At 42.1% G+C, this 24468-nt stretch overlaps 1 protein-coding gene and 1 long non-coding RNA gene across 2 annotated transcripts in view; one reads left to right on the forward strand and one right to left on the reverse strand.

Annotated features, from left to right (window-relative positions):
- Nucleotides 1–24234, forward strand: part of UST (uronyl 2-sulfotransferase) — a 298377-nt gene extending 274143 nt beyond the window's left edge. The window contains exon 8 of the mRNA XM_059400914.1: nucleotides 21263–24234. Coding sequence (XP_059256897.1) covers nucleotides 21263–21546 — 284 coding nt within the window. The 3' untranslated portion in view covers nucleotides 21547–24234. The remainder of the gene's footprint in view (nucleotides 1–21262) is intronic.
- LOC132017414 (uncharacterized) lies at nucleotides 10561–19301 on the reverse strand. The gene is made up of 3 exons (XR_009404270.1): nucleotides 19213–19301; nucleotides 12974–13022; nucleotides 10561–11002 (listed from the first exon to the last, which is right to left on the reverse strand). It is a non-coding gene; the product is annotated as an uncharacterized LOC132017414 (long non-coding RNA).
- Nucleotides 24235–24468: the final 234 nt, after the last annotated feature.

Raw genomic sequence — 24468 nt, forward strand, 5'->3', positions numbered from 1 at the left:
AAAGAGTAATGCAAATGATGCATATAATGATCATATCTATGAAGAGCCAGTGGACTGTAGAAATGTCCTGGATCTTGACTGTGGCAGTATAGATAGCTGTCAAAACTCACTACATTTTATGCTTTGAACAGATGTATTTATTCAATCTAAGTCATTCTCCTATTTCTTGGTAGGGAAAAATATTCACAGTCTTTGATCCAGTCACTCTCATTCTAGAAAAATAAAAGCAGACAGCAGCATACAAGCTATTATAAGGACGTTCTTCACAGTATCATTTACAACTGCAAATCAAAAATGGCCTTCAAAAAGTAGGAGAATCAATAAATACATTTGGGTGCAATCAACTGAAGGCTGTGACACGCTAAACTATAAAAATCATGCCTTTGAGGACATTTAATGTTATAGATGATTGCTCAAAATATGATGGGACATGAAGTGGAGGAGGAAAGCATAACAAGTAGTATTAAAACAGGATTCTAATTTTATTAGAAAAACTCTGTAAGCACAGGAATAAAATTAAATAGAAATATCTCAAAGCGTTCGTGGTCATTAGCCTTATCTCTGGTTGGTGGGATTCCTAGTGATTCTTTAAAATTTCTTCCCCAGCTTTGATATAATACGCATTTTAAGTTTGGGGAAAGGATTGGGAATTTTAGGAAAATAATTGAGTGATCAGATAGATACACAGGGCATGTGCAAGAGGGAGTGGGAGCAAGAAGGCCCTCTAGAGCCCTGGGGGATCACAGCAGGGCCCAGAGCTTCTGTCCTCGTCCCTGTGCTTTGCGGCGCTGAACAGCCTTGACTGATGGGGGCAAATGAACAACTTCGTTCGCTAGGGGGCAGCATAGATTCAGGCAACTGGAATCCAGGTCCTCGCTGTCTGTCATTTCACCAGCCTCTCTCCCTAAAGACTTCCAACCCCTTGTCGGCAACCCTCCTTTGGATTTTATCAGACTTTCCGCCAAATTCTAACCAGTGGTCCTTTAAAAAAAAAAAAAAAAAATCCCTTAGTTACATGCACTCATGCACACGCGCACACACAGACACACCCATGTGCGCACATGCGCACACACTCACACACGCAGCCCTTTCTGGGTATGTATGCGAGCTGTGAAACTGTGTGAAGGTTTCTAGTCTTGAAATACAAAAATGCCATGACTTGCATTTGACTCTTTAATAGTCCTGAAATTTTTGTCTTGCCCTGTGAACTGTGGTGTAAACCCCGTATCCGCAGGAATTGGCTTCCTAGGCCGGGACCCTTGACCCCTGGAGGCAACCACGCAGCTATTTAAGCTGGTTGCTCTGCGTGAAGGGGGCTCTCCGATCTTTTCTATTGCAGCATGGCTGTCGTGGATCGGAAAACACATCAACTTGACTCGGGAGTAGCTGACATGCCTTCTTCTCCGCAAGTCATGATAGGAGTAAGATGAAATGCTTGTATCTTGATGTAGCCCAACCAGATGCGAGCTCTGCAGCTGTTTTCATGTTGGGCACTGAGATTTACTATGCATCCCTTCTTTGTTTTTAGTCGAGTGGTACAGATGGCACATAATGAACCCTTCCTGCCGTCCTATCTTGAGGTCCTTGATTTATTCAGTTTGGTAGGTGTGGACGTTCCTCGTTCTACTTGGACTCCCCGCCCCCGATCCCGCATTCCATAGTGTGATGCTCGGGGAATGGTCCAATGACATTTGCCTGTTAATTTTCCCTTTTGACTGATGAGGTTCCTTTCTGAGAGGTAGACACCAGCATTATTCAGCAGTGCAGTTTGGACTTTGCTGGTGTTTTTCAATACAATCTAATAATTTTAAAACTCCTTCAAAAGTAAGTAGCAAAAACAAAAGCTATGGTCTTTTCTTTGGAAATGTGTTCACCATAGCTGTCACACCCCTGGTTGATATAAATTGATCCTGATTCTTTTTTAATGGAAAGAATGATTAATTGTGCAAAAATGTTGAGCGTCCGGAGATGTGGGAGAATGGAACGTGGCGGTGAATTGAGATGCCTTTTCTCCCATTCGACTGATTATTGTGTGACAATTTGACTGTCTCTTCCTAATTCTTTTTTTTTTTTAAGACTTTATTTATTTATTTGATAGAGACCACAAGTAGACAGAGAGGCAGGCAGGTGGGGGGTGGTGGTGGGAAGCAGGCTCCCTGCTGAGCAGAGAGCCCAATACGGAGCTCAATCCCAGGACCCTGGGATCATGACCTGAGACGAAGGCAGAGGTTTAACCCACTGAGCCACCCAGGCGCCCCCTCTTCCTAATTCTTTGGCACCTTGTTTCAAGTGTTTGTGGAAGTCCACATGCCGAGACTAGTTAAAAGCCCTGGTGGTGGCTGGGCCAGAAGGAGCAAGCAACCGAAAGCCTTGGTACAGCAGATGACTAAAGTGTGGAAACAGATCAGGGAGGCGGCCCAGGGACAGATACTGATGTTGTGGGGAGTGTGAGAGTGAAAGCTACAGTTCTACTCAGACCAGGAGTCTCCATGGTGGAATATGGATCCCACCTTGAGCTATCGGTCTTCCGCAGCTGTATTCCCAGGGAGATACCCATGTTCAAGAATAGAGAACTCCAAAACCACCTTGAGCCATATGGTTCTCAGCCCCGAGGGGGATTCAGCCAGTGGGAAAAGATCTAGAAAGTCAGACAGCCCCTCTGTACCGCTCAGAGGACTTTGTCAAATGGTTAGTATTCTGGGGAAAAAATGGGGAAGCCAACACAAAAGAGGGAAAGATTTTTTTGACACCGGTTCCTGGGTACTGCTGGGTCTTTTGACACAATCTGAAATTGACCCTTTGTGTATTTCATCATTTAGTTAAAGAACATGTCATGCCAGAAAAAAGTGAGTCTATGTCGGTTTGGGCCAAATTACATAACCCTGGGAACAGGGCAGAAGATTTGAAGGCACGACTCCTGATCGCACAGTCATTTTGGTCATATCTATCTCTGCCATTTCATTGTACGTCCCTAAACCACCCATGTATGACCATAGTGATGTGCTTGGGAGTGTTTCTTGCAAAACTTTACTTTTCTTCTTCTTTTTTTTTAAAGTGTAATAAATTACTTCCTGAAAGTTTATATTTGCCCAGCCCAAGTAAAAATGCAACAGAAAAAGAAAGGATAGACAGGAAATAGTCCTACCCAAAGGGGAACTTTGGGGAGAGAAAAATACATGAAACATCCCAAATGTATTTTTGACATTTAAAGCATTATGTAATCGATTCTAGATTGTGTGTATTAGGAAGCAAGATCACTTTGAGAAATTTGTAAAGTTAGTGAGTGATATGTAGGAGGGGAAAGTCTATCTATAAATGTGCATGAATCCTGCACAAGGTATGAATCTTTACTTTCACCAAATGATGGACTTTCGAAGGAGCATAGCTTCTTGAAGTCTTGATGTCTGTAATTGCAGGAAGTATAATTTATCCACTAAATTTCAATTAAATTTAAACCTACATTCTTTTACTTAAGAAGATCAGCATTTTTCCATTTGAGTGACAGAATACCGATGTCCCAAGAAAAGAGATTTTGAGGGGAAAAAAAAGATAGTAATAACCACAATAACAGAAACTGATGGAATAGTTAACGTTTAGTGGGAATTTATTGTGTCCTAGATACTTTTTAAGCCCTTTAGATGTATCATTTCTTTAATCCTAGTAACAGCCTTATGAGGTAGATACTGTTATGATGCCCATTTCACAAATAAGGAAACTGACATATGAGAGCGGATTCCTAATGTTCCTAGACCACTGAGCTGGTCGTCGGCAGAGTTAGCACTCAAAGTTAGGCCTCTGTTTTTAATATCTTTTGCTCTTAAGCACTCTACTGTTTCTGCATGTAAGGAGCAAAAATCAAAAACATAAAAGATCTGCAATGGGGTAGTTAATAAAACCTATGGTTCTAGCAAATTTTATTTTGTTAAATTCTTAAGAACCCAACATTTCTGGAAATCTTGGAAATTCTGTTGAGATGATGTTCATTGATATTCTAGATACATTACTTTTTTTCCTTTATTTCTGGGAAAAAGACTTGAGTAGTTGAAATTACTAAAATCGACGGCTTTAATAAAGTGCTTGCAGAGACTCAGTCTGGTTAACAGTAAAGCCATTTGTTTCAGCCATGTCAACAACTTTGGCTTTCATAAGGATTTAATGAATCGGGGAATGGAATTTAAGAAAACAAACAATCCAAGGCAAACCGCTTATTTTTCTAAAACAGCAAAACAAAAACGGGACTCCTTTCCAGTCTAGTTGCTGCAAATGTTTGTTGGAGTCTTAACAATTCTTAAAGTACGTGACTTATCATATAGAACAAAAAGGTGATTAATGAGCACTTCTTTAAAAACCTTTCTAGGATCCCATTACTGTTATTTTAATTGTTTAGATAGAAAAATTCTTCTGTAGTGTATCTGCTATTAAAATTAAAATGAGTTGACCTTTAGTAACATTTATTTTTAAAGGTTTTGTTGGTTTTATTTTTTTGGTTTTTTGTGACAGAGAGAGAGAGAGAGATCACAAGTAGGCAGAGAGGCAGGCAGAGAGAGGGAGGGAAGCAGGCTCCCTGCTGAGCAGAGAGCCCGATGTAGGGCTTGATCCCAGGACCCTGACACCATGACCTGAGCTGAAGGCAGAGGTTTAACCCACTGAGCCACCCAGGTGCCCCAGTAACATTTATTTTTAAAGTTGCTTGTTAAAATACATAATCTACCAGAAATAAATATGATCACCAGGTAGTGAAATCAATTTAATATTAATTCTGCCTGTTAGTCTGTTCAAAAGAATCCCTGGCTTTCAGATGTTCTCACAATGCCCTTGTTATTTATGAATATCATGGAGCTATGATTGAATGTTGTGAACATCAGTAAATTTGAGAACATTCTATACTAATGTTCAGGGCCATGTTTTTTTCCCCTCTTAAAATTCTAGCATTCTGGCTATTTTCTCTGCTGACCTTTGTGCCTATCAACCCAAGCTCCTGGGGGTGGGGGGTTCCATGAAAATTATGGAGATGATACATTCATTATCTGCTGGTCTAAGGTAGAAGCTTGGAAGTCAACTGATTTCAGCATTTGACAGTATATGTCAACGTACTAATGGTATATAGGAAAAAATAGCCATCCATATGTCTATCGAAGAGATCCACTAATGGATGATGTTATATGGAACTGGAGACTAATTTCTTCATAAACATTCTAAATGTGTAGAAAGAACTGTGTGCTCAGTTGCAACCACTAACAAAGAATTGGATCTAAACACCTCAGGAAATGCACAGAGGGCATGATGTCTAAAAGTCTTTGGGAGTCCCTGGTGTACTATCGCTTCAAGGCTGCTGTGAATGAAAAAGTGCAAGAACTGGAACTTATGTCTAGTGTCAGTTTTGGACAGTCAGTCCCGGTGTCCAGAAACACAAGCACAGGGACTATCAGCCTGAGCCTGGCGATGATCACTGCCATGGGCCTGAGGGAGGGAACCCAGCTTGCCCGTTGTGATCCATCAACCATGCCCAGGGCTCTAGCAAAATTTGGGAGCAGGGGTGATTCCCTGTTCTATTCTCACCCCATCCCCGCTATGCCAGCAGCTGCCCACCCTCCACGGCCGCAGACTTTGTGGGATAAAAATAGAAGGAGAGAAAGACAAGTTCTTACGCTCCAGAAGACTTTGCAATGTTCAGAAAAAGAGGGTGGGATTAAATCTCCCCAAAAAAGAGCCAAAGAGCTTTCACTAGGCTCCAATTCTTCATTTTATTGTCACTAGTAAAACCCAAGAAGTGACGACTGAGTTAAATGGCGTTAAATTGGAATTTGATCTTTTCTGGTAGAAATGGTGTAAAAGGTTTCAAAGGTGACACGTTAATTCCTACTAGCATGTTCCACAACCTTTGATATTCAACCGCATCACCTCCTTGAGCTCAGAGCTCGAGGAGGTCAGATAAACACTAGCAGGGTCTTTACCATATCTCGCAATTCCTGGTACCATGTACATCTTACACGCTGCGGTCAGAGGGGACACCAGTGCTTAATGGGAAAGCTAACAACTGCATTCAGTCCTTCTTTTTAAAACCTTCTGGTTTTGGTGGCACTTAGTAGATGCATTTTGTAGTTTAAGGAAGGAAATTGGCCAGTAAAATAAGAGAAAGGTGAAGTGGATCCGGGGAGATAGCCAAGACTTGAAATAACATTATTTCATATTAGTATTATTTCATGTACATTATCCAATGGGTCAGAAATTGTCATTGGTTTGTTTTTTCTGTTTTTTGTTTGTTTGTTTGTTTTTTCATTTTTCCAAAGAGAATTGGCGGGGAAGGAGGAATGTTTTAAAACTGAACTGGGCCTCCTAATTCCTCTGTCTGAGAATCCACAGCCCACACAGAAATTCAAGAGATGTGTTTAGTGAGGGAACTCAGTCCCTCAGCCTGAGCTATAAGGATTGCCGGCCGTCCAGCCAGGAGGTTACCTCAGCATAGACCGAGTAAATAAATCATCTGGTAAAAGCCATTAGAGAGTAAATGTTAATGGAAAGTCATAAATCAAGCAGCCTGTCTATGTATGGTTTTGCTAGAATGTAGGAATAATTCGAAAGTTTTCAAATATTTCCTTCACTGTGGATGATTTGAAGAAGACGACGATGACATAACAAGACAGTTTCTATTATTATATAAAAATGAGATGAAAACACGGTATGGATCTAATGCCAATTCACTTATTCAGTTTTACGCAGTGAGGTGGTGGTTCTTAGAACATCATGAAACCTCATTTCGTGCCTCTATAAAACTAGGATGTAATGGCTTACAGCTTTTCCATGTGTTGATTTTTCTCCTTCAAACGTCTATGATTTTCCATCCTTTGAACAAGTTTTTAAAGAATGTCTTGAATGTCATTCAAATCGTCCTGTTCTCCTGCCCCCTCCCCCACCCGTCTTTAACGCCATTTCTGCAGGGAACAGATCCTGACAGGACCTCATGATACGTATGAGCGAGTTTTTTAAAAAACATGAGCACCTCTTTCAGAAGAGGGGCTGGTGCACAGCTACACCATGTCAGGTTCCTGTGGCATCAACAATTTCCTGGCAATTGTCCTTTCCCCTTCCACCACAGATTCTGCCATTTCCCTCAGCTGTGGGCCATGGAAGTTCAACTCAAGACATTGCCCCTGACAATCTCCATTTAGAGGTGCTGTTGATGGAACACTTACCCTGTGTTGGTGTTCCTCCCTTTTTTTCTTTCATAGATCAGAAGAAAGAGTTTCATTTTTTTCTTGTCAGAGCTTATATTTCTCTTCATCCTTAATAAAAACACCTCCTCCACCATCTCTTGCTAAGAGCAATTGCTACCCAAAGGCAATCCATCGTTGAAATATCTTCTCTTAGAAACTTGTAGCTTCTATTGCCTGCCGTCTTTCGTGGGCAAGTTCTAGTGATAAACGCAAGTTTGTACCACAACCGCATCTTTCAAAAACATATTATGAAAAAAAAATTATATTGTTCTTGCCAGATTACATTTGGAAATTTTAATTATGTCTGGAACCTTTTTACAGTATTTCAATGTTATATCGAACATTTGCCACTGTCCTTTAAAGCAATAGCATTTCCCCCTCAGATGACTTTGGCATCTACTGGTATGAGCCCATCAATTTCAAACTTTCCTTAATTGAACAAACGGACCTCCCATACAAATGAACTTCTTGTTCGTTCTTAGGGTTTTGCTTCAAGCAAAAGCCACTGGGATGAGTTTACAGATACACACCCTGTCTTATAGAGCCTACAGTTGAAACTCTGATATCCAACAGGGAGAGAAGGAAGAAACAGGCCTGTTCATTTACATCTTCCCACATTGTGCTATAGATTGCCCAGATAAAGTAAACTTAATTTCAAAAGGACATTGCAAACTTTCCCAATGGAATTGACAGCATCCTTGGAACTTCATTTCACACTTTCCTGACTTGGGAATGGTTATTTTGAGTCACACCTCTTAGTAACCTGATTTCTTAATGCTTGGGCAAGAGGTTAAATATCTCACTTATCTACATGTTTGGCTTCCATGCACAGCTACTTCATTCAGAGCCCTTCAAGGGTTTATCAGAATCTCACCGTGTTTAACATTCCAGAGAAAATACCCAGGTTGCTGGTGATTGGGACTCACCTTGCCTTGACTCATCAGAGCTGATCACTGTAATAAATACAATGTCAAAACAACCACAAGGAAATAGACTATAGTCCCTTAAACATAATATATCTAGAATGAACAATACAAAGGGGAAAAAAAACAATGTTCTGTGGTAGACCCATATGAGTTTGCAGTTCATAGAGTCCCAAGAATCAGCAATAATTTAATCACTATCATTATAGACATCGCAAGGTATAATTTACCAAGAATTTCTTGCACATTAAATGTTTTACAAGCAATTATATTCCCATATTAAGTGCTTTAGTACTTTCTATTCTCACAGAATAGTTTACAGGCTCTTCAAAAAGCCTGGTGTGTTTCACGACTTAGTAAGTTAGGTTACAATTAGATTAATGTCAGGTGATGTCGAAGAAAATGTCCTAAAGTTTGGGAAAACTGCATTATGTGGATTTCAGGATCTCTGACAAAAGAAAGTAAATTATGTCTTAAACCTGTCAGAACTGAAAGCCTTATCAAGCTCTGAGAAGAAAGTTCATCACCCTCTAGCTAAAGCTGCCATTTGTGTTAGGGAGATAAGCAAAAAGGCCCATGATCATTTACGAGCAAGGTTTTTTATCTCATATTATTTAGAGTCATAGAAACCGAAAAAGCAACAGAATTATCCAACAGTCGCAAACCGGTTATATGACCTGGAAGGCACTGCAAGATACGACTTGGAAGAGTTAATGTTATAGGCAAATGCTTACGGTCAGTTAAGTGTTGAAAGAATATAAAATTCAATAAACAGCATAGCAAAGATCTATCTTACACTTCACATACCTAAATAAGAAAAAGAATAAAAAGAAATATATTACTATAGTGATAAAGGTGGCTTGATTTAAAGCCATTTTATCTTTTTCATCTTCTTCCGAAAAATTTACGCTCTATTATTTGCATATGTGTGTTTGTACATTTAGGTAAGTATATGTGTCCATATGGTATGTATATATTTATGCACACCACAACCAGAAAGAAAATGAATTTTTAAATTGTAAGTTACCTAAGAATTAAGTTTAAAGCTAAAACTTATAAGGTCCCAAGGACCTTTAGGATAACCAGATACATTACTGGATAGGTAGCTTGAATGTAATGTCAGCAGTTGGCTTCAACATCATCAGGACTAGATTTAGACAATACGGTGTGTGATTCCAAGAGACGGCCTCTTTCCTGGCAATGGAGGGGTGTGTGTGTGTGTGTTTAAGACAAGTAGCCTAGACCTGCTAACACCATACAGACAGACTGGGAGGGATAGAAAGAAGAATCTTGCATCTAAAGTAAAAGCAGAGCTTAGGGCGTTGTCAGATGCCAAAGAAACTTGGACAGAACCCCTGGGCAGGGTTTTTCTTGATGTTCTTCATTCAAATAAGTCCATTTGATCAGGAGGTCCTCATCACTCCCCATAAAATGATTCCAAATAAAGTAACAAAAGTGTGAATAGTAACAAAAGTGCATCTCTCCGTAATTTCAAATAAAAAATGCATTTGTGATGAAGAAATGCATTTTGTTAATAATGCCGTAGTGTCTTCCAATAAGGTGAGGGGGGTTTTGTTTTGTTTTGTTTTTTTAACATATAATGTATTGTTTCAGGGGTGCAGGTCTGTGAATCATCAGTCTTACACAGTTCACAGCACTCACCATAGCACATACCCTCCCCAGTGTCCATCACCCAGCCACCCCATTCCTCCTAGCCCCCTCCCCTCCAGCAACCCTGAGTTCATTTCCTGAGATCAAGAGCCTCTTACGGTTTGTCTCCCTCCCGGATCCCATCTTATTTCATTTTTCCCTCCCTTCCCTCCACGAGCCCCTGCCCTGCCTCTCAAATTTCCAATAAGGTGTTTTTAGCAGATATTTTCAAATATCTTGGTTCAAGAGTTGCTGTGAAAGCAAGCCCTCCGCTATAGCCATTCTCATGTCCAAGGCAGAATTTGAATGGCCATATGCTCTGTTGGGGAAAGCAGGCCTGTAATACGAGGGTTGTATGCACTTTCAAAGAAACAGATCAGCTTTTTGACCATTTGGGTCATGATATCCACGTTGGGGAGGAAAAAAAAATGGGAGCAAATGGTCCTCTGCCCAGTGAACGAGGACAGCAAGGACAGTGGGGAGCCAGAGCAGGCAGACCCCGGTGGGCACTGAGGCAGCCCCCAGGCGGGACTGCTCAACAGCACATGCCTGTCTATGTCTGAACAGGAAAGGGACACCTTCTGCGATGGCTCTGTAAAAACATGGCTCCTTGCAGGACTGCTGCTATTTTCCTTCCCAAAGTGGGAGCCAGGCGCCCCGGCTTCTGGGGGCCCTCCTGACCCACCCCACACGGGCCAGTTTCTCTTTCTTCATGGCTCCCTTTGTGGTGCTCCTGCTTCCAAAATTCAAAACAATTTGGAAGCATTAAAAAGGCTCCGTTCTTTTCCATCAAAGGAGCCTAGCACTTTCAGGCATATTTTTAAAAAGTCATTCGTGTAACTTTCCCTTGGCTCCATAGAGAAAAGGTTCTCTTGAAATTCAAAGTGAGCTCAATTTATTTTCCAATTAATTATATTTCCAGATCTGAAAAGAAGATTATAAAAAAGAACAAGAAAAAGGAAAAGAAAAAAAAAAGCACTGTTTACTTCACCAACCCCAAGCACGGAGAGTCAACCATGAAGTGCTTTTTGTTCTTTTCTCCCCTAATTGCCATACCTCCAAGAAGCCGGCCTTTAACATGCCATCAGTCATCCGCAGGGCACATCAAAGGCCGGCTGGTCCAGCCCAGCGCGGGGCTTCTCGCTGCGGTGACACACATTCATTTCCGGCGGACGGGCTGGGAGGGGCCGCTTGTGTTTCAACGGTGGGGCCTCCCTGCAGAATTCAGGAAGTGGGTTTACTCTATCTGTGGCAAACATCAAGTTCACACGGTTTCCAGCACAGCCAGCTCCATGGGAGGCTCTGCGGGAGTGGCCCTGGGTAGGCACCCACCGTGCTGTCCCCATGCCCCCCAGCCCCCTGGCTCACCGCACCTGACCGTGGCCTTCCTCATACCTGTCACCTGAGAACGCATGCCTCAGCCCCCATGTGCAGAGCATTTCTGAATGTCCTCTAAACCTGAGATTAGGAAACCATCCCTGTTTTAGACAGAGGACTGCTTCCAATAGAAGGGCCTCTGGGGTGATTACCCCTCTGTTACCCCTAAGCTGATGCCTATCTTTTGATGATGCTTGTTTTTTGGTTTTTTGTTTTTGGGGTTTTTTTGTTTTGTTTTGTTTTTTTCCCAGTGGTAAAATTTGGCTCCACTTCTGGTTGTTGCTTAACTCGTTTGCATTTCTTGCACCTAACCTCTGCTGGACCAGGCTCAAACAGGGCCAGATTGATGGGAAAAGGGCCCTTTGGTCAGCATAGAGTGAGCCTTCCCTTGGATCAAGGGAAGGTATGCCCACACCAGCTCAGTATCAGAACAGACTGCAAGCCCTTGGTGAGTTTGGGGTATTTTGCATATGGTTAACCATGCTGGAGGTCATGAAGTGAGGCCTCTGTCCTCCAGTGCAGCAGCTGGGTTTACACAGTATTTCCAGATTGTTTATTTTGGGCCAGAGCCAGGGCTACATCGTTTTTCCATTATGCCTGTTTGACAGATGAAGAGAGGTGGGAAGAGAGACTTCAGGGGGCAGGTCTGTGATTTCCTTTTTATTTACATTAGAGGGACTTTTGAGAGTTCTGAAGATTATGAACCAGTCCAAACATAATGTCAAGGCAGCAGAGGTAGAGAGAGCCGCTGCCTTTGCAAAAATGTCCAGATCTCAGGCAGGCAGGCAAAATCCGCCTGTGACCTCAGCTTGAGGCCCTACTGGGGGCACTGTGCCTGTCACTCCTCAGCCTTGCATACAGATGGGCTACTGGTAAATTATATTTATCATCACATCCAAAAGTTAAACTCCTAGTATTTGTTTAGGAGTGCCTTGGGAGGGGCAGCAAGTTGGGAAGCTGGGCCTCAATGCCTTCAGTGGCATACGGTTCTGTGTAGACAGATGCGATTGGTGCTAAGTGTGGGTGTGTGTGTCTAGGGGCACCATAGAACATTTTCTTTACAGTCTATTCCCTGAAACACCAGCTTTCCAGAGAGGCCCACCACCCCACCCCCATGGCCTGCCCTACGTTCTTCCACCAAAGAGCATTCAAGAGTGGTCACAGAGCCCATGTTCAGATCATATCCACAGCAAAGCCATTGGAACATGGGTCAAGTGCATGGGCTCTGAATATCTTACTTCTAAGTGAAACATTTTCTTTCACAAATGGAGAATCAGCACCAAAAAAAGGACCCAAAATGATGGCAATTGGAGTAATCAAACAGCATCAATATAGTAAAATTAGGTCACATGGATGTCTTGTTGCTCCAATAGAGTTTGGGTTTCTTTACTTAATGACTGTAGTAAATAATACACGTGACATATATTCATGAGCTACAAGGTTGTGATTGTATTATATGTTCCTACATAGGTGTTTATGTTTGTGGCAGATGTCCCTTATCACAGTATTCCTGAAGCTTCCATAAGTATATGTAAGCCATCTGTCACCATAATAGAGCGTTCTCCAATAAAGTGGCTAAGAAAAGCAAATACCACTACCTTGCCAGAGCACCCTGTGATCCCGAACCCCTGTATCAGCCCATCCTAAAGAAATCTGATTCCTAGACATGGAAAGTTTGCTCATGAAAGACACTCAACTATTGAAAGAATTTAGCAAAAACAACACAGGTACAGTCAAAACCAAAATTTGCCCTTTGGGTTAATCCAGTCTTACAGATGGATTTAATATACAGCTTTCAAGTCAACAAACCTTTATTGACGGTCGTTATGTGCCAGGCGTGGAGCTGGGTGCTAGAGAGCTAAAAAATGAAAAAGACACAGTCTCTTTCAGTCTGCAAACATTTCTGCTGGCTTGCAAATTTCTCACCAGATCCCCCCAGACTTACCAAAGCTTAGACTTAGAACACTCAAGCCCTTCTTTTCAACCCATCCCCTTAATGCCAGAATACACACAGGGCAAGGAGAAGTGGGTGGTTATAGATTTCCACTCAATTTGGAAATTAACAGCCAGTGATGGAGCAAAAAGGCACTGGGCTGGGAATCAGAAAGCCTGCTTTCTAGTCTCAGGACAGTCACTTACTGGGCAGACAAACAAGCAACCTTGTGACCTCTCAAGCCCTCGGGATCTGTAGGAAAATTGGGTTGCTCTGAGGGCTGTGTGAGGCAATGAAAGGCCATGGGAAAACACGCAAATCCTCAGAGCTCTATGCAAAGAAGGGCACGCTATTCAGATAAGCTGTGGGGAGACACTGAGATAGGGGTAGGTTGGTCCTCTTTATATCACTATCTGTAAAGCTTTAATAATGCGGAAAGCTCACTCAACTCAGCCGTCTCCCTACTAACCTCAGTATTGTCTTGGATTTTTTTCTCTACTGGCATTGGATAACCAACTATAACTTTATGTTATCAGGGGTCAGCGGTATAAAAAGACCCCCATTCAGGGCCATAGTGACTCTGTAGGGGTCTCTATGAATTCTCAGGGAAAGTAGAGTCTGGGAGCCAAGCAAAGTCTGTCCCCACCTAGTCCTGACTCTGGGGTGACTTCAGTGTCTATGAGGAAAAAGAATCTTTATTCTGCTCTTGAAATAGAAAGGTCAGAGATTGGTTTTGGTTGATTGGTTGTTTGGTTGGTTTTCCAACCAACCAATGCCCACTTTGAGGAAATCTTCTGCAGTTAAGAAAATAATTAAGGGGATGGGACACCTGGGTGGCTCAGTTGGTTGGACGACTGCCTTTGGCTTGGGTCATGATCCCAGGGTCCCGGAATTGAGTCCCACATCGGGCTCCCAGCTGCATGGGGAGTCTGCTTCTCCCTCTGACCTTCTCCTCGCTCATGCTCTCTCTCACTGTCTCTCTCTCTCTCAAATAAATAAATAAAATCTTTAAAAAAAAAAGAAAAGAAAATAATTAAGGGGAGTCTTTGGCCACGCCCTTAAAGTAAATAAGAAAAATGGAAACAAAAATCAAAAACATCCTAAAACCACAGCTTCTCTTTGCCAAAACATATTGATTAATTAAAGGATAGGAACAGGAAAACATGACTTGGCCAGCGCTATCATTCCAAAAAGGCAACTGGACTGCAAAACTAAACACAAAATTATAGACCCCAGCAGGAGATGAAAAATCCCAAATGTGAGGTAGGCTGCTTCCTGCTAAGGACCCAGCATTCATGGGTCTCTTGGGCATTTTCTATTAAGAATATTCAGATATTGCCTTTGTTCCCACTTGGCTATGTCTGCACCTCACAGGCACAGCCGAGCCTTCTTCGGGTCTGACAAAACCCCCTTCCTTCTGTTGGCTTCTTTCACTAGCTCAGGAAGCATAGATACAGGGCGCTGTGTGTCCCTAGGTCTGAGCTGTGGAAGTACAAAAACAGATGGGGGCCACCCCTCTCCTGAGCAATCTCAGCATAACAAGCTCCATCAGGAGAACAGCTAGATGAAATGGTATGGATGTTAGGGCAAAAAGTCCAGGGAACATTTTTTAAAAGTTTCATAGTTCCTCAGAGGCCTCCTAAGAATTTTCCCCTCTTTTGGCTGAAACACACACACACACAAACCTATCCCTTACCCTCAGACTTAAACAGATCTTCATGATCAAATAGTCAAATAGTAGTTATGAGAGGCCCAGCTCCCCCAGAGTATTCCGGAGACAAGCACATGAGGCTGGGTCTCTCCGCAAGGTATTTCTGACCAAGGAAAGGAAATGCTGACACCATGGAACCAACCAAAATGAAATGCCCCATCCGCTCCCAACATGAGCAGGCTCCTGAGGAGGGATTCTCCCCTAAGACCCTGAGCTCCATTCAGCCATAAACGATGTGAGGAGTCAAGAGCCTGGATGCAATCATCAAACTGTCCAGACCCAATTGCTGGCTTTTCCAATCACCAGCTGTGTGAACTTAAGTTACTAAATTCCAATGTCACATCTATAAAATGGTGATAATAGAAGAGCTCTCAAAAGCTCTCAAAAGCTCTCTCAAAAATGCCTATTGGTGACGATGCTCATAATGATAAAGTCCCATTCACTGCTCATAACTCCCATGTCTGGTGCAATAAGTTTATTCAATAAATATTTGCAGGGGAAAAAAAAGAAAGATGGCCATATTGGACACAGGGATGAGGCCTCCTTGAAGCCTTCATTTTGACCTAGAGCACTTGCTTCCTAGGTTCATGAGAGTCAGAATTTCAAAACCTTTAAAGCAGAAGCATAAAACCCAAACTTTTATAGCAGCCAAGGAGGTAACTGTCAAGAAGGAACTGGCATTTGGGGTCTGGAACAAAATGAAGAACACTGTTCTCTCTCTCGGGGAAGGAGGTGGGCAGTCATACTTAGATCTAGAAGAATATTGCCTCACTTTGATGGAAGCCAGAGAGCCAGACTTCCATGTGAAATAGACCAAGTCTTACAACAAGTAAGTCAAGTTCTTAAAAAAAAATACCTCACAGGCCAAATAACACAGCCTTCCCGTCAGATCTCGGGCTGCCTTTTTGCTGTGCCTGCTTTAATAAAAGGAGCCCTGAATTTGTCTCCTCCCTCTGAAATGTCCACCAGTGGGGACCAGATACATGGGCCCCGTGAAGTCATCTCTCAGTTCCTGCTAGTGTTCAAAGGATGCTCATGGGTAGGTCTTCACTTCTTGATGATTACAGTCGCCAGTGTATGCCCACCTAATGAGGGCTACTTGACTTCCCAAAGGATGCTAATAATAAGTATAGATTTTTAAAGCATGATTGTTTTGTGGCCAAAAGAAGAACAGTCTCCAAAAAAAATCCTAACAACTTCCTCTAGAACTGCTATGATGGCAATCTGGAGAGAGGCTGATTCCACAGTTCACGTAGCTTTGTTTTGTTTGGAGGGAAAGTCTGGCATTTTGCAAAAATGTGGGACACTTAGCAATGGAATGACTTTTCCATAGCACTGATTACTGTACAGCAAGGCACATAACCATATGTCTTTGAAATGTGATTTTAAAAATTCTCGACTATAACAGGGCAAACTTCCCTGTAGTCTTTCCATGGGAAGGTGATAATTTTCTACAGGCTCATGAAGGCTTCACTGGTTATGGCCCAGTATTAGTGGAAACCTCAACATGAATGGAGGTCCAGGCTCAGATTCCAGCTCTGTCGATGACTTACTAGCAGTGTGACCCTGGGCAAGTCATTTATGCATCCAGACCTTTTATCTATCCCATCTGCAAAATTGGGGGCCAGAACACCTCAGCAGGTTATTGAAAATATTAAATACAATAACATGCCTGTGGGCACCCTCCAAACCTCTAATAGGTGTCCATGTCATTGTTGTTTGAGTCTGACCTTTGCTTCTCCTCTCACAAAACAAAGCTCTTAATTCTGACCATGACACCATCCTCTGGAAGTATCGCTAACCTTCCTTTGAAATTTGACAGCTCTGTGGAAAACAAAAGGGAGGGGAGCTGTAATCATTTCATATAAACTTTTGGTTTTGTGTCTACAGTGGTATGAAAACTAAGGGTAGAGGGTTGGCTGACACCACCAGAGAGTGAGGAAGGGGGAGCAGAGGGAGGCTAAGCCCGCATCCAGGAACACTGACATTGCAAGGACAGGCAAGGTAAGAGGTCAGGCCATGGGCGGTGGGGGGGGGGGGGGGGTTGAAAGGGAGCAATCAGAAGGAGACTAGGACACCATCGTGCTCATTCGATGTAGCCATGCCTGTAAAAATACACCACAAGGGATCAGGATTAGCTGGGACTGTCACCATCGCTGGCCACATCAGCTAATTAATGATGTAGAAACACCCTGGTTCTTTCCCCTTGTGCTTGAATGATACACTGTTACTTCTGACAGTTAATCTGCTCTGCCCATCCACCAAATGGCCCATTGTCATCTCTAGAGGAAAGCATGCAGGGCAGAGAGTTTGGCTGTGATGAACGAGGAGTAGCTTTATAGCAACTGACCCAATTACCTAATCCTAATCGAAGAAGGAAATGTGTAACTCCTTTAAGCTATCATGTTTTTAAATCTTCCAACATTTTACTGGTTTGATGTTAATAACCCTTTATAGCAAGTCAACATTTTACGTCCCAATTTATCTTGAAGAGTCGTCTAAGAAGTTACCTGGTTCTAGGATAAAAATTCGGTGGACACTTCTTGGATGGTTTTGTGGTCAGTGATTACACTTGATGGGTATTATTTTTAGGAAAATTGTGTTTCAACCCTGCAATAGAACAGATCCCACATGACTTATTTACAAAGATGTAGGCTCCGCAATGCTAACTCCCTTGGGTCTGCCCCCAGGACAGGGTAGGAGGGCCTCCTGTCTAAGTTCCAGGCACTGTTAGCCCCTCTCTTTTCATAAAATGTAAATACAAGGCCTTCTGTCTTTGCTGTTGCAATGTATATGACTACAGACCGGACCAGCAGGTAAAATAACTAACTCCACTATTTATCATTATACCAGGGCTAGTACTTACTAGAATGAACAAGATATATGAAAGATTGTAGAAGGAAATGTAGTCTTGATTTCTTGATTTCTTTAAGAAACGATTTCCTGAAGTCAGGGGTCCTTAACAGATCCATAAAGGCCTACGATACTCATATGTGAGCCTAACCCTCTTCCCGTGCATGAGCTTTCATCAGGTTTTCAGAAGGGTTAAAAACCTCTACTTTGGAATATATTCCCAGATCAAGCTTGAGTTGAGCACCTGGGATAAGCCATTTTTCTCTGTCACCCAGAAAACTCATAGCGGAACATACACAAAGGGTGTTATTAAAACAATGCTGACTTTGTCACAGTTTTTTTTCTTATGAAAATTCACACAAGATATTTCTCTATGTTTTATAACTAGGAGTAGATGGCAATAGATTATTTGGAATGAAGAGCAGTTCACAATGTTAAATTCTCTGTTGGTTGTTAGAAAGTTTAGGGCCAAACTCTCAACCCAAGTGCTTAGGACTTCACAATGTGCATATGATGATACTTTTTAAAAAAGGTTTTATTTATGAGAGAGAGCATGTGCGTGTGCAGGCAAGATAGAGAGCACGAAGCAGGGGGAGGGGCAGAGGAAGCAGGAGAAGCAGACTCCCTGCTGAGCAGGGAGCCCCACTCTGGGGCTTGATCCCAGAATCCTGGGATCAAGACCGGAGCTGAAGGCAGATGCTTCCCTGACTAAGCCACCCAGGCACCCAGATTTTATGTTACTTGATGTTGGGGTTTGGGGGACTAATAAATAACACCCATATCCTCCAGCCTGGGTTCTTAACTAATAGAGAAATAGACACTGGAGACAGGTGGAGATCCAAACATTAGCTTTATTCCCAGCTCAAGCTAGGTGTGAGAAAGCAGCCATGTGTGAGAAGTGGGCTGGTCATATTCATCCTGACTTAGACAAACTTGCCCACCAAGTCACAGGCGTGGTTAGAAGCCCTCACCTTCTCTGCAGGAAGGTGTGAGGTGTTGGCAGACGGAAATACTCTTTCCAGAGGGGATGGTCTCTCAACCCCTTCTCCAAAATGCAGAGATACCCCTCTGGCCCTGGTATCCGGCCCACCTCCCTGAAAGAGGGGCTGGGGAAAGAAGCAGGAGCAGTACTCTAGGGAGATCCTTCCAGATAGGGAGGTGGAAGCCATTACCCCCAATGCCGACCTTCCTTCTGACCTTTATTCTCCCTTTGCCCGGTGTCCTTAGCTATTTAGCTCTTTGCAGCAGATATATTTTTGTAAAGTTTTTTACATTCTCTTTGGACCGGGTTGGCCCATATAAGTTAACTAAAAAATTTATTTGAAAATCACAGGAATCCTAATATTTTTTATGGTATGAAATAAGAAAAGGCCACAAAATTGAGAGTGCTTCAAGAGGAAGGAATTGTAGGAGTCTGGAAATAAGTAAATTATGTTTCTTGCGCCTTTCAATGTTGAACTTTAAATTCTTGTGCTTGCCTGTCTTTAATACCAGTTTTTTAAACTCTGTGTTTTAAAAACCCATAGGGATATGCATATTAACATGACTCACCTCAGATTAGCTGTAGTTAATATCTGCAAAGAAGATAGATAGATGTTACGTCATAAACCTATTTTAGAAGAGACTATGCCAAATTCTTCAGCCAAGATTCTAGAACTGATATATCCAAACGTGTACTGTACCTTGCAAGACACTCAATTGGAAAAGCAATACCCTTATTTCAATGAGGCCATTATTCTTCTGCAAATTTTATTAGAATTGCTCTTGGAGGCTTCAGAAAGTATCTCGAGCAGTCAAATTTGGTGACAGAAAGTTTTAGTTAAAAATAAGTTGATAAAAGAAAATATCATGGCAAGTATTCATAATCTTGGGTTTGGCAATGGTTTCTTTACTATAATACCAAAAATATAGGTAACAAAAGAAAAAATAAATTAGTCTTCATTAAAATCAAAGACTTTTGTTCATCCAAGTTAACTATCAAGAGACTGAACAGACAACCTACAATCGTCCCCTCGGGAGGGGACAACCTCCTGAGGAAATATTTGCAAATCATTTCCCGCTATCTATGCAGCAGCCTATCCAGAACATACAAAGAACTATAACTCCACAATGAAAATATAAACAATCTAATGTCAGAATAGGGACAGGAGTTAAATACAACATTCTTCAAAGAAGATGTACAAATGACCAACAAGCACATGAAAAGATGCTCTGTGTCATTAGTTGTTAGTGGAATGAAAATCAAAACCACAGTGAGATATCAATTCACACTTAGTGGGATGGCTGTAATTTTTTAAATTAAAATGACAATTATAGAAGAAGATTTGGGAAAATTGGAGTCTTCGTACATTGCCAGCAGGCACGTAAAGTGATTCAACCGCCGAGGAAAACCGTTTGGTGGTCTTTAGAGTTTAACAGAGAATTACCATAAGCCTGCAATTCCACTCCCAGATATATGCCCAAAAGAATGGCAGTCAGGGACACAAACAAGTACTTGTATACAAATGTTCACAGCAGCACTCTTCACAATAGCCAAAAAGTAGAAACAACCGAAGTGTCCATCAATGGATTGATGGATAAACAGTGACATATCCATACAATGGATGAATACCGTTCATTCATAGAAAGGAATGAAATACTGATAAATATACAGTGTGGTTGAACCTTGAAAAGTTGAAAAACCTATGCTACCTGAAAAAGCCAGACACAGAAGGGCATACTGTATGGTTCCATTTATATGGGGTACCTAAAAAAGGCAAATGCATAGAGAGTAGATTAGAGGGTACTTGGGGAAGGTTATAGGGAGTTTAGTGTGTGCAGACTTTCTGTTTGGAGCAATGAAACAATCTTGGAACCAGTGATGATGATTGCACAACATTATGAATGCAATTAATACCACTAAAATGTACATTTTAATAGGGTTAATGTTTTATTATATATATGTATATATATATAACATTTTTGTTAGGCATTACATGTAAAATATATAGAACATTGTATATAGTCATTAATATAAAACTTAGCAGATTTTAGTTTTAACTGACCACAACTTTAAAAGCATTCAAAATTTATAACTGTTAACATTGTGTTTTAAGGACTCTACCAGTTCTTCCTCTATTTTTCTTGACAAATGCCCTGTTGAAAGAATGAAATGCAAATAGATTTTATATCAAGTTATGCTCTCAATAATGTATGTTAATACTGCAAAAGAAAAAGAAAAGAAAACAAGATGATTAGAAAGTGGTGAGAGCTTTTTGCCGTGCTTCCTCCTGAAAGTAAAGCCCTTGATGTGTGTAATAGGAAGTCAAAAGGGAAACCGGGTAGATTTTGCTGTTTAGAATTGAATAATGGTCAAATTACATAGTTCACATCCCGTGCAAAGAGACGTTCAGATCACTTATGTTTCGTCAGCCCATGTTGATATTAACACCTAGGATATGGGGAAATCTTTCTAAATAGTGTGGGGAACCCATTTTTCCCTTCTATTCTTTGCACTCAGAATTTCATTCTCTAGAGCTGCCAGAATTAGGCACATAATGCACGGCTTCATCCTTCTTCCTTTTGAGACAACTGCTCATGTGCAACCCCGCTTCTTTTCCAGAGCATAGGAAGCTTGGAAATATGACTGTGACCGTGAAGAAGACTGTCCCCTCCCCCGAGGCCGTGCAGATTCTCTACCAGCGAATGAGATACGAGTATGAGTTCTACCACTATGTCAAAGAGCAGTTCCACCTGCTGAAGCGCAAGTTTGGACTGAAGTCCCACGTCAGCAGCCCCCCTCTGAGGCCCCAGTTCTTTATTCCAACTCCACCAGAAACCGAGGAGCCAATCGATGACGAGGACCAAGATGACGAGAAGTGGCTAGAAGATATTTATAAGAGGTGATGCCAGCAGTGTGTTGCCTCCACTGGCCATGTCTCCCTTTTCCAGAAAGTTCTTTTGTCCAGGGGGAAATCCTTAAGGGACTAAATGGATGCTCGGCTGCATTAAAAAGAGCAAAACATTCCCACATGTTGGGGTCACGGGAAGATGCCCGGTTTTGCGGGTCTTACTTGTCTAGCGGCGTTGTATCTTCCTGGCCCTTGGGTCCTTTCCCAGGTACACTAGATGGCACCATCACTGGGCATCCCATCATAACATAGCTATTCCCTCTAGCATAATGAGAGGAGGGGGAGAAATAGAGCCCATAGCCCAGTAATTTATCATTTGTAAAATGACTTGTAAAAATATTACCTCAGTGGTAGGAAACATCCAGACATACCTATTTCAGTAGAAATACAAAACCACTTCAGAGACCAGCGAATCCACTCTAGAAGGATCTAAGAGGAGAAAAGATAAGACTGGTAAGGACCTCAAAAGGGAGGATGCCCCTGGATGAGTAGTTTCCACCCCCATGGGTAGAATTCCGCCTCTGGTCCATCTCAGGGGACACTTTCACCAAGAGCAGTGTACTTATCTCTGAAAGAACGAGTCAGCTGGGGCCACATTCAACCCATCCAGAGCCTTGAATACCTTTCAAGGTCAAGGAACACGGCAAGCTCCATTGAGACTCTCTTTCCAAGCACCATTCTGACAGATTTCCAAGTAGCGTAGCAGGGAAAAGAATTTGTTTGCCATGTAAGGAAGAGTGTAGACGAGACAGACCAACACTGGAGGTCACAGGACATCAGGAAAATGGTCTGGTTGTGTTCTTTGCACCCACTATGAAACATGTCTCTCCCCAGCATTGCTTTCACTGGAAACCCAGAAACACTTAAGCTCTGGCATTTGAGGGCTATGGACAGAAGTTCTAAGCCTGACCACAGACGCTGCATAATCTACCAGGCACACCCGTGACCCAGTTGGGTCCCACAGTCACAGGCATCTTTCACCTTTGGTCCCTTGAGAGGTACCTGGTTTGGGTAAAAAAGGGGTCCTGAGTTCTACACAGGCTGTTGTAAAACCGCAGTCCCATTTCTTACGGAAGCAGCTCTTTCCTGAGAACCTTAGTAAGACAGCAAGAAGAGAAGAAGCAAGAGCTTCTGGTGAGCAATGGCCAGCTCTCTGAGTAGGTGTCTCCCCACCAAGTGGTCTTCCACATAGCTGTGGGGCAGTTCCTTTGCTCCAAATTTCCCTTCTCCCCATTTCTCTACCAACATCTTGCCACGTCTTCAGATCTCATGGGTCACCAAGAGCAGTGTACTTATCTCTGAAAGAACGAGTTGAAGAACATTGAAGTTTTCATCTTCAACGGCTGCCTCCTCCCCAGCCCTGGATATACATACCTTCCTGCCTGGATAACTGCCGGCCAAGCAAGAAGCAGGGGTGCAGGTGGCGATGGGAGGCAGGATACTTGGGTCAGATTTTGTCTCCTTCGTGTTTTTTCCCCTAGAGCCAGCCCTCTCGGAGCCCTAGCAAAGTGTGAGTCGGGAACACTTAACAGTAAATAAGACTGACTTTACACAAGCTACACATTTTCTACTTTGGAGAAACCAACAAGTCTCTCTAGAGTTTTTTCTTCATTCACTAAAACTGGGAAGTTGCCAAAATAGAAAGCAAGTCCTTTGGGATCTGTCGAGTGAGCAGTCAAGCTACTTAATCGTGAGACGCACAGTGAAGGCTTGGACCACAGAGGCACCAAACCCAGCACTTGGCCACTGGTGGGCTCCTTTCTGCCTCAGAGAACTGGGGCAGAGTCATGCTTGAGAAAAATGTTCTTAGAAGAGGAAATATCCTTTGTCCTGTGGAGAGAGACAAGGGCCCTACCATTAGGCCTACCTTAAAAAGCAACACAGAGAACAGCTGTCCTGTTAAAAACAAAAACAGGAATGACTGCCTGGTACAGGGTGAGGCATTTCTATGAAATTGCATCTAGAGAATGATAATTACTGGTTTACACACAGTGCAAGTTGACTCCCTGAACATAAAATCGAATCGGCTTCGTGGTCTGTGTCTTTGTCAGAACATCAGGACCACTGGCCATCTTAACAAGGCGTCATTCTCTTGGGAGTTCCCATGAGCCCTTCCACCTGGGTGAGGCATTTATGGCCAGCAGCGCTCCTGATAACATCCCAGCAAAAGAAGCTGACGGATTCACTTGTAGGGCCTTACTGTAACTTTGTCCCAACAAATAGCCTCTAAGTCCTAAAAGTTAAGGCACTCATCACTTTATTGGCACACATGACATTTCTTTGGCCCTGAGCCCAACGCAGTCTGTACTTCATGAAATATATTGTACATTTTACATAGTTTAATTTAAAAAAAAATACATTTTAAGCTGGTTGATCTTTGACTGCCTTATTTATTATAACCTTTCAGCACATTCCAAGGTTTTAGTTACTCAGGAAGGAGTTAATTAAAATTATTTTTATTTTGGTCTGATGGATGTTTTTTAAAAGGAAAATTATTATGAACAAATTCAGCCTACTTTCCTGGAGTGCCGTAAAAGTGCTTGTAAATCTCTCTCTCTCTCTCTCTTTTTTTTTTTTTTAAGAAGAAGAAAGAAAAAAATGGTGTTTGACATGGATGGAAATTCAAAAATATATATGGAACTGAAACATTAGCTTAGCTAAAATAAAAGCAATCTGTGTTTGAGATGAAGTGTTCCTTAACTTATTCATTATCCGTATAAATAAATGAATATAAATAAGTTAAAATTTTTTTTCCCTGTTCTGTTGATAGCTGGAAATAAAGTGCCTCCCATTCTTCACAGCACCCTCTGCCTTCTTCATGGGCCAGACTTTTTCCATCAAGGTGTGACTTTTTTAGAAAGATGTATTTTTTTTTAAGACCATAAACTCTATTCTTATAATTGGATGACACCCAAAA

The sequence above is a fragment of the Mustela nigripes genome, chromosome 5, assembly GCF_022355385.1.
Source record: "Mustela nigripes isolate SB6536 chromosome 5, MUSNIG.SB6536, whole genome shotgun sequence".
In the NCBI taxonomy this organism is placed as follows: Eukaryota; Metazoa; Chordata; class Mammalia; order Carnivora; family Mustelidae; genus Mustela; species Mustela nigripes.